At 38.7% G+C, this 10,956-nt stretch overlaps 1 protein-coding gene across 1 annotated transcript; it reads right to left on the bottom strand.

The window, feature by feature from the left end:
* Positions 1–2,024: 2,024 nt before the first annotated feature.
* Positions 2,025–10,698, bottom strand: LOC117438734 (homeobox protein CDX-4-like). Its single transcript, XM_034074171.1, is given in 4 exon segments — positions 2,025–2,231; positions 5,257–5,402; positions 10,270–10,374; positions 10,377–10,698. Coding segments are annotated over 4 exon segments (780 nt in total).
* Between the last annotated feature and the right edge of the window lie 258 nt (positions 10,699–10,956).

Below are 10,956 nucleotides of genomic sequence, written 5' to 3'. Positions count from 1 at the left end.
AAATGTCAGAAGGGATTTGCTGGCATTAGGCAGTTGTGTGATGCACAGTTTTCTTTTGATATCAGCATGGTGTTGAAGTGGCTCATTACTTTGCAAACTTGAAATACCAATGAAACAGCTGAGTTTAAACAGTGAGATGGTTTTCTATTTACATAAAGTGGAAAAGGCAGGAAATGGAGAGCCTGGGGAAGATACCCACTGGGTGAGAAGGATTGTGTTTGATTCATTATTATTTTAGTAGGTGCTAAAGGAGAGTGTAGCTAAAATCCTGGAGAAGTCTTCAAAGGATGAAAGATAAATACTGGAAATGTTACTTATAGCCTTTAGTGTTTCTTCTCACCCACCTAAATACAAAAATTAAATACAAGGGCTGGATCAGATCTTCTGAAGCTCTTCTTTTACATAAGCAATGTAGGAGAGTCAAACACAGCTGCCCAGAAAATAATAGCCATGGAGGGACTTGGTAATGGTTGAGTTGCCTCCACCCAGCGCATATCCTGTTCTTTGGGCTCCCATGCTAATCTTGGCAGAACATGAATGTAGGATGGACTCTGTCAGGCTGTTGTGTAGTCTTTAAAGGGCATTGAAATGTGCCAGTGTGTTGTTCTGAACTGTGTTTTGATTTGGGATGACATTTTCTGGCAGACATGTAACCATGTAGGCTACAATCGCATAGAGTGTCCAAACCTGTCAGAGACATAGTGAGGATTTTTGTCCTTCAGCTGCTCACCTCTTTCCCTTCTTTATGGCTTACCCTCCTCCTGATGTGGTGATATGACTGCATGTTTAATAGCTCTGTAATCAAGTTTAATAAAAATTATCCTGGTTAGTCTAAAAGAATTTAATAATTGGGATTATTAAATTGGATTATTTTTAGAAACAGTTATGCCACTGCCCTTACATTTAAAGGGATATTGTGATCTTGATGTGGGGTAGTTATGCATGGTACAAAATAGGGGGAACACCTTTTTATCTGACTTGGCAGTAGCCAGAGAAGATAATCTGATAGCTTTTAGGCTTAGAGATCATTACTTAGTGCATGAAAGAGACTGTCTCCTCCAAATATTTATTAATACATACTTTGAATACATTTAAGATAGACTGATGGATAAAATCCAGGGTGAAGATAATAAAAAAGAGAAGCACTTTTATTGGCAACACAGATTTTAAACATATCATAGGAGGTGCTTTGTATCCCATCTGACACCTGAAATAGTCTCATTTAAAATGTTTTCTTTATGAACTGTGGTGGTTTTGAAGTAGTCAGTGTCTTCAGTGCGTCAGAACAGCATGGTGTTTCCTACCAGCCTGGCAGGTAAAGAAAACAGACTGCAGCTTGCTTAGACACTGCAAGGTGGTAATACTAAGTGTGTTGAATGGAAACCTGATAAATAATCATATAAGCTTTTTATTTCAATTTTGGCATAAATTAGAAGAGAAATTTTAAGTTAAGTCATGCATTTCTAGTGTACAAATCTAATGAATAAGGTGTTGTATGTTACAGCTCTTCACTTGCCATTCTTCTGTGTTGATTTGTTTAATTTCATTAAATGCAAAGTGTAGGTAGAACAACACTGTTGTGTTTAAAATGTTTGTTGTTTTCAAAAGTAGCATTTTCTCAGTACACGTAAGTGTGAATATTAATCAACGTCTACAGTTTAATTACATAGCATGTAACAAACCACATACACCCAGCATCTTATATCTTATGCAGTAGTACTCTATTTTATAATCAGTTCACTTAGTTTTCTGTTTATATGTGATCAGAGGAGAACTACGTTTACTTGAATCTTCAGTTGTATCATCTTTGGGTCAGTGTCTGAAGCAAATTCCCTCCTCCTCAAGGATTTTGAGTGGTGAATCTTAGCAGCACAAGTTCCCTGAGATTTCTGCAATAATTAAAACATGTTGATAGTAGTCCCAGGTCCTGTACTTAGAAATCAGCATTCTGAAGACAGTTATATGAGAATAGCCTCTTGCAAAGCTGAGTGTTTGGGTGGGGGTTGATGGGAGAATCCTTCTGTTCATTCTGAAACTATGACCTGGTGAATGCCATTAGGCTGTAATCCATTTATTCCATGTGGTGGTGGGAACAGAGAACTGGATATTTCATTTGGACTGAGTGACCCAGAGTCACTCTGAGCTGAGCCCCCGCTGCCATCAAACTGAGAGATTTTCTTCTTGATCAGTTTTCTTTCTTTGGCTCTGCGGTTCTGGAACCAGATTTTCACCTGTGTTGTTACAAATGATACTCAATTAGTTCAAAGCAGTGGCCAACTTTTTATAGTAATAATAGCAGTGAAAATATAGATATGTTAAAATTACAAAAGCAGGAAAGAAAGCCCAAGAAAACCAAACAAAGAAAACAGCAAAACCCACAAAGAACCCCCACAAAACCCCATAAACCCCAAACGAAACTAAACCAAACCCCCAAACCCAAAAAGCCACCAAACAAAATGCTGGATTTGTGCAGCAAAATATTTTTTTGGTTACTCCCTGTGAATTTTCTGCATCATAATCAATAGAAAATGACTTTTTTTCTTAGTGTAAAGTGATTTTCTTAGACCTGGTGTAAAGTGAGCTTACTGTGTTATGTTTGGGAATGTAGGAATCAACTTAGACTCACATTTACCACTTTGGGCAACCTGCTGCAGTGCCTCACCACCCTCACAGTAAAGAACTTCTTTCTTATATCCAACCTAAACTTCCCCTGTTTAAGTTTAAACACATCACCCCTTGTCCTGCCGCTGCAGTCCCTGATGAGACAACCGTATCCTGGGCTGCATCAACAGGAGCGTGCCCAGCAGGTCAAAGGAGGTGATCCTGCCCCTCTACTCTGCTCTGGTGAGACCTCACTTGGAGCATTGTGTGCAGTTCTGGTGTCCTCAACATAAAAAGGACATGGAACTGTTGGAACAAGTCCAGAGGAGGCCACGAGGATGATCAGGGACTGGAGCACCTCCTGTATGAAGACAGGCTGAGAAAGTTGGGGCTGTTCAGCCTGGAGAAGAGAAGGCTGCGTGGAGACCTCATAGCAGCCTTCCAGTATCTGAAGGGGGCCTACAGGGATGCTGGGGAGGGACTTTTCATTAGGGACTGTAGTGATAGGACAAGGGTAATGGGTTGAAACTGAAACAGCAGAGGTTTAGACTGGATATAAGGAAGAAATTCTTTCCTGTGAGGGTGGTGAGGCACTGGAATGGGTTGCCCAGGGAGGTTGTGAATGCTCCATCCCTGGCAGTGTTCAAGACCAGGTTGGATGAAGCCTTGGGTGATACGGTTTAGCGTGAGGTGTCCCTGCCCATGGCAGGGGGTTGGAACTGGATGATCTTAAGGTCCTTTCCAACCTGAACTATTCTATGATTCTATGAAGAGTTTAAACTTTTCTCTTTGTTCAAGCATTTGGTTTAGGTATCTCTATTTTCTTTCCTTATGTAAAAGTGTGAATGGGTAGAAATACTGCTTGTGTTTTCCTCATCATCATTTTTTGTGTTACTTTACAATTTTTGTTGCATTCTCTAAGATGCACTGAATACAATATGATGCAGAAGGTTGTAGCATTAGCTTTGTATTAAAAATCTCATGGTTATTTTCTAGATACTGTTTTATTAACTTACTGATAATGACAGTAATAAACATTTAGCTTGGTCATGAGTCTTGTAGAAATGCAGCCAGATCATCTATTTTGTCTGCATTATACTTGAAGGGAATTTGCAGTCAGAAATTGGATGGCTTTAAGAGCAACAACTATGTGAAAGGAAGGTGCTGATTTTATGCAGTATCACTGGCACCTCCAGGAGTGCCTGTGTTCGAAGTCAGTCAGCTCCTGTAGAGGTTTGGAATCTTTCATAACTGCAGTTCTCTGAGAATTTTCCAATGCAGCTCTATTGTAATGTGTAACAAACTGCAGTCCATCACCAGCAGACTTGTTCTCCATAGTTACTTTCTGGGGCCACTTACAGTCTGTGGAATATAATCTATATACTATTCAGGTCTGGGATTAACCATCATTGCACTACAATGTTGATAAGAATCCAGTGCTTCATTGCTTATCTATGCATCCTTACACTTCCAGCCTCAATTGGTCCCTTTCTGTTCCATGCTCTTGCACAGACTGAATGCAGAAGTTGAGGCCACTGGAAAAGATAATATTTTAGAGAACTGAATATATTTATATATATATGTTCAGTATATTCAGAAAGAGTAGAAGTTTGTAAAATTCTAAACAGAAAAATCTCTTCTTTAGATTTACCTGGGGGCAATAAATGTGGTTGCTAAGGTGGGAGATGCCTTATTCAGTATTGGAAATCTTCCCTTATTCTCTAGCTGTAGCAAAACCATTGCACTTCTGTTGCATAAGAAAGGTTGAATTCACCAGTAACTATCTTTGCAGACTACAAAGCTGTTCTTCCTGTGGGCTCTCAAACACAGTGCTTTTAGGAAATACTTTATCCTGAATCCCTCTAGTATTTGTATAGCTAAAACACCTGGGCTCCTGCTCAGAAGGCTGTGTTAAGGATAGAGCTTAAATATGTACTTGATGTGAATGAATGCAGAGCTGCTGTCCAAAGAAGCAATAGATGCACTTGGAAATGTCCTGAGTGCGTAGTGCTGGCTACATGTATGTGTACAATAAACATAAATATTTGGTACCAAATTTTATAGACTAAAGCATCCTGCATATGTGGTGGTTGTGAGCTACTACTATAGGTGAAGACCATATGAACATAATAGCAAAGTAGACATCCTGACTTGAGTATCAAAGGTTGCAAAAACTCCTTAAAATGTGCTTAAGTCTGCCTGACTGAGGAGGAATGTGGAAATGATTTTGATAAATTTGTGACAGAAATTACAGAGATATCTTGTTTGATTGCTCTTTGAATGCTGAGTTTACATTTTCCTGGCTTACAGCTGAAATACATCCCATGCTTTGGGGTTTTTTTCTGGCCACCATTTTGTGTGAGTGCAAGAAGTGAATGTTATAACTATTCTAGCTGTGTAGCAAGCTGCTGTGCACATAAGTACTACTTCTAGTACAAACGAACTCCTAATCTTTAGTTACCCATAATTGGAGGTTTCTGTCAAATCAACCTATTTGTTAGTCTGTCTTTGTGTAGTGTGTTCTCTGTGTCTCCAGTGTACTCAGAATATATCCTGGTTGCCTTCGCACTGCTTTTGGATCCAGAATGGGAATGCTGCTCCAGTCCCTCGCAGCAGCAATGTTTGGGGAATGGGTGCACACGAGTTTCTGTGTACCTGTCTTTCAGATAGTCCCAGATTTGCTGCCAGTTCTGACTTTCTCCTTATCGTAATATATCTGTTGCAGTGAAATTCCTTCTCTAATTCTAGTCTCTGATGATCTGTGTAAACAACTCGGTACTTTTCTTTTGTTCTTGTTTTACCTGTTTAGGAAAGAAATATTATTAATATGTTGAATTGGATTTTTTCTGTAGCAATTTCTTTCAAACATCTCAAACATTTTGCGGACTATGGAGTTCTTGCATGGGATTGTTTTCTGTGTTACAGAGGTAAAACATAAGGTTCAGGGTGAATGAGTGAATATTGGTTATTGTAACTGTCTTTCCCTCTTTGTCTTGCTCTTTCTGTAAATATACATTTAAATGTAAAGCTCAAGTGAAACACACCCTGAAGCATCTTCAATAATTCATAGCAGTATATAATTGGTGCTGGCTATATTTGATCTCAGAGGGGTTTAATTTCAGTGCTCATTGAAGTGACTTTGTGTATAGGCAGGCATAAGCACAGGATGTCAAAACTGAAGTACAGTCACAATTTCTTTAGTTCTACTGTGTCCTGATTCTTTCTTTGAGTTTTTAAAGATCACCTCTCTAGCACAAAGAAGGGTCCGACTAGAAATGCCTTTTGCTTTCTTGTGTGGCCACAGGGCATGCTTAGAAGTCTAATAATTGGAATTTATTTCTTTGGAAAGGTTGAGTCTTGCAGGATGCTGAGTGCCTGTGGAGGTGTGACTGGGCTGCTCTGTGTCCTGAGCTTCCCCTGAGAGTCGTAGGCACTCGGCAATTTGTAAGATGAGGCAATAAAATCCTTGTAAAAGGATTTCAGTATCGTCCCCTCTCTAATGTGTAAAAGAAATATTCTTACATGTACTGGATAAATAGTGTTAAGAGAAACATTAGTAGATGTTTAGAAGGTATCTCTCATTCCATTGACTTTGTTAAACAGTTCTTTGTGTAATAATACAGAGAGATGCTTTTCAACTTATTTGTTCTCCTTTGCACTTTCAGCAGCCAAATAGAAAATTTTCCTTTTTCTTCTGATCTTCCCGGGTTTTTTTTGATGTGAGTTTTCTGGGACAAACTGTAGGACAAAGACTCCTTTAAAGTGGTTCCCTAAAATCCATTGAGGTGTTAAGATGAAGCACACGCCACACAAAGGAGCAACAAGGAGATCTTATCAAAAACCCCTTTCACATTCAGAAACACAAGCCAATTGGCTTGGAATTTACAAGCCCTAAACAAATGTCAGACTCTTTCATCTTAGCAGAGGAAAAAAGGACAGAAATAGATGAAGGAATATTTTTTCCTCAGTTCCCATATTTTGGACCAACACTGAGGATAGGCTGGGATATTTTTAGCTGAAGTCTAGAGGTAGACACAGCTTAAGATGTTTTGAAATACACATAAAGATGTTTTCCCAGATCCTCTGTCACTTTGACTTCTAGTGTACAAAGTTTTCCTGCTTAAATTCACAGGACTAAACCAATCATCAAACTAAGTTTATTTTCTTTTTTCAAGATACAAACTGCTGGCTTTGAAATATTTGCTCAAAGTGATAGTTCTAATGTTAACAATAGTAGAGATATTCAGGTTCCTTGTAAACTGAATGCTGAGGAGGGAAGCTTTGAAAACAAGTTAAAATTCAACAGGGTTATTCCGGCTTCAGTATAATCAGCAAATATAACCATGATTCGAGGGGGTGGAGAAAAGGAGTAGTTTTCCCCATTCCCCTTGGTCATAAAATTCACAGAGCATTTCTTCTGAAGACAGTAAAGCTGGGAGAAGGCCTCTTTATTTGCTGTGAAAATCATCACCCTTTCCGGCAATATAACTCCTGAAGAAAAGAGGGAGAAGGAAGAGACAAGACTGCATATCAAAGCAAAGAGAAGTGTTAAAAGGGTCTGTTGCCTCAATATGACAGATAGGCCTCAAAACCTCAGACAATGTAGGCCAGTGGAAAAGAGATGTCACAACTAGTTTACAAAGCAAAATAAATTAGCATTAGAGCAGAGGCCTGGCCTTTTTCCCTGCTTTTCTATTTTGCTTTCTGGCTCTGCTTCTGCTATGATGTAATCTGCAGTACATGTACATGACTGCTTGTTTAAGCAACAACACAAAATATGCTGGCTATAGTTGAATATAAAAATTACATTGTCCTTTTGTTTAGTCCCCTCCAAGTCCATTCCCGTCCTGAGAAGGGTCACTCTCAAGTGAAGTTTCATGTGAAATTGTAAAAGATATAAAATCTGTTTTCTAGGTCCTTGTTTAGGTACCTTCTGTTCAGTAAGTTTCATGCTTTGAAGGCTCACTTGCTCTCATGAAATACATGTTTTGCACTGTTGATTACATGGGGTTAAGAAATGAATTGGTCTGAAGTTCTGCTCTTACATAAGTTGATAGGGTATATGTCATTGATTTTTATGAAAACCAGGATCAGACTGTAAGGAATTCTGTGGAAGTTCTTTGTCCCATTTTGAGAGCCTGTCTGGGAAGGTACCTTTATCAAGCCCACTTTTGATGTTTGTGTTTTAAAATTTCTTGTTGCATTATCTGTTTGCAGTGTCTGTGTATTTGAAATTATAAAAGCTTTGGTTCTGAATATACAGCTACAGTCCTTTAGTAAAAGGATTTATAGTTCCAAATCACATTTTATCTGTTGGGAGGACGTAGTACTTCTGTGTTTTTGATGTTGTTTCATCCTAGAAATTGACTGGGTCAGGTAAATTTCCAGTTCACTTTTTCTGCAATTTAATTTTTTGTATAAAATGCTAAATGTGAATATTGAGTAAGAATGTGGCATATTTAATAGAGTCTAACTAGACGGAGGAAATTCTCCTTTAACATCTTCTCCCCCAAATAATCCCCATGGTCTTTAGAACAGTATTTTTTTAATGTATTTGGATTTCTGTTATTCCATGCTGCCTTAAATACATTTATGGGAGTACATGCCACTAGTGAAGTTAAAGACATACACAGATCTATTTACTATAAATATACTGTAAAGTTTAGGGTGGTAATTCTGGAATTTTGGAGTAATGACTGTATTAAGCAGCCAGCAGCCACTTGGATATCATGAATAGTGTATGGAAATAGGGAAAACCAAAGCAAGTCTGTTTCAAAGAGCAGCTATAATGTCAGCAAGTCGTTGTTCTTAACATTATCTTCTAAAGAAGCATCGATAAGTTAATATGTAGCTGTTGCATGCAGAATTCTAGCCTTGTTAGTTTTTAATTTCCTTTCATTTTTAATAACTTTTTGTGTGTCTGTGTTTAAAATTTCCCATTTTTTTTGTGCTGAACATTAAAACACCAAATAAAAAGTGAAATCTGTGATTTTCTTGCTTTGCAAAATGCCACCTTCGTGCTTTACTCCCCCAACCCTTTTTTTCTAAGCTGGGTTTGATGCCTTGAGCCTGTTCTGTGAAGTCCTGAGGTGGTTTTAACACTTCAAAGAACAGGCTGTAGGAATGTACAGCCTCAGGACATGGATCTATTGACAGGCAATTTCACCTGTGCTGTGTTGTCCATAAAGTATTTTGGCATGTTTGTAAGTGCTGTGTAAATGCTTTTGAGACTGCAGAGATGAATTTCAGCACATAACAGCTTTTTCTAAACTGCAGATGTATTTTATGAAGTGAACAAGTGTGTGAGAAACTTTTTGGGGTTTTCCGTATCTGTGCAGTAAGTGTAAAACTAGGATTTGAATTTTGAAGTCTGTGTTATTCTTCAAGAATGTAAGCCATAGAAATGCAGTGACAGTATGGACTCATTGACATTCACTAGTCTAATTGAATTTGGTCTAAGCTCAAGTCTTGCATCACTTCTACACCTGGAAATCTCCAATGATGTTAATGACGTAACTGCTGATTTACATGAATATACATAAGGGGGGGAAAAACAGGACTATAAATCTACCTGACTTTGAAGACCTTTGTAGAGGCTTGGAGTGGAAGGATGACATTGTGATACCTTAACCTTCACTAGGCATTTTTCTGTATAATAACAGTGGGAAAACAGGGTGGAACTGTAAGAAACAATTCCTCAGTTTGATTTTGCTATGGAGCAATAACCACTTGTCTCAAGCAGCAGAGCTGATTTTCTGTCTCCTAAGATTGCTCCAATTGTAATTGTTCTTCTTTCTTTAGAGCCTTTTCTTTGATGCTCTCTAACACACACTTATGACTTTTAACCTTAACAATAGATGTAGCAATCCTTGCTACACCCAATTTACACCTTGGGGAATATACATGGAAAGGTTTGTCTGGCAGGCAGCTTGTGACAAAATCAGGCGCTTCAGTGAGTGACACTTGCAAGAAAGTGATTTTTAATTGTGGAATTTTGGCAAACTGCAACATTCTGCTACATGAGAAAAATACATTCAAACCGATTTGTAACTAAATGCCAAAGGAAGTTTAACTGATGAGATATGTAGTCTGCAAACAGAATAGTCTATGCTGATCATTCAAGTCTGATTACTGCTCTAGGAATATTTCTTCCTACCTAATAAATTAAGGTAGAAAGATAAGACGCAGGAAAAATAGCAGAAAACTGCATAATCACTACAGTTGGATCAGAGCACATAATTTCCTTTAAAAGATTGAAAAGTATGTAAAGATTTAAGCAGATCAACCTGATTGTATATTGAGATTTACCTTGGCCCAAATCATTACATAGTATTTTTGTGTGTAACTGTCCAGTGTTGCTGCATTCACTATTTTGTAACAGTCTCAAAACCATGCTTTTCTTCCAAAAAGCTTTACAGAAAGTTATGACAAAGATATATATGAGGGAGGTGCTGCTCTATCTAAACACAAGAGCCATTCCACAGCAGTAACCGTGTGAAGCCTTTATAGGATGAAAGTGAAACTAGCGCAAATTTAGTTAAAACTGCATTAAACAGCAGGAGGTTAAATAACTGTCATAAATGAGCCTATGTGCTCTGAGTAAAGTTAATTATTCATAAGATCAGTGATAGCAGAAGATGCTTTCTCAGGTTGAGAGTATGCACTTACCAGTAGTATTAGTTTGCACTGTTTTCCTCATCCATTCATAAGAGCTGTGCCTTTGGCTGTTGGGAGAGATTTGCTGTGTATTAATTGTATCTACAGGAGGTAAACCCCAGATCCAGCAGGATGGAGGGAGCTGTAATCAGCAGAAGTGTAGGAGACCTGTCCAGGAGATGAGCTGTTGATCTGAGCAGCAGCAACCGTGCTGGAAGGTCCTGGGCCGTAAGAGTTCCAGTCCTCCCTCTGCGGGCCGTAGTGGGATCCCCAGGTTCCCGCAGGCTGGCCGTGGGTGTCCAGAGCTGGCACATGATGATATCCCATGTAATCTGAATAGGATGGAGTGGACACAAAGTTTTGCACTGGCAGGTTGTTGTTACTCCTTGCAGATCCTGGATACATGCTGTTCTCCTTATCCAAGAGAGAGCTCACATACATGGTTGTCACAGGTCATAAATACGCTGTCACAACATTTTGTTCCTATGTGTTTTCTTTTTGCTGCTTCAATAGAATTGTGTTTGGTTTTCTTTAATAATGCCACTCGCTTGGAATCTTCTACTTCATCCTCTTTTATTATCAACTGTGTTACCAGGTGCTGGTGGTAATGGTTTACCAAGATCTTGCCTGACGTCAGCCTAACTGCCTGCCTCATAATTACATTTACATGCAAATGAAGGGCTGCCCAACCCCCACCTT

The sequence above is a fragment of the Melopsittacus undulatus genome, unplaced genomic scaffold (assembly GCF_012275295.1).
Source record: "Melopsittacus undulatus isolate bMelUnd1 unplaced genomic scaffold, bMelUnd1.mat.Z mat_scaffold_584_arrow_ctg1, whole genome shotgun sequence".
NCBI classification, from domain to species: Eukaryota; Metazoa; Chordata; class Aves; order Psittaciformes; family Psittaculidae; genus Melopsittacus; species Melopsittacus undulatus.
Note: the sequence above shows the minus strand (reverse complement) of the source record. Positions and strands in the feature narration are given on the sequence as shown.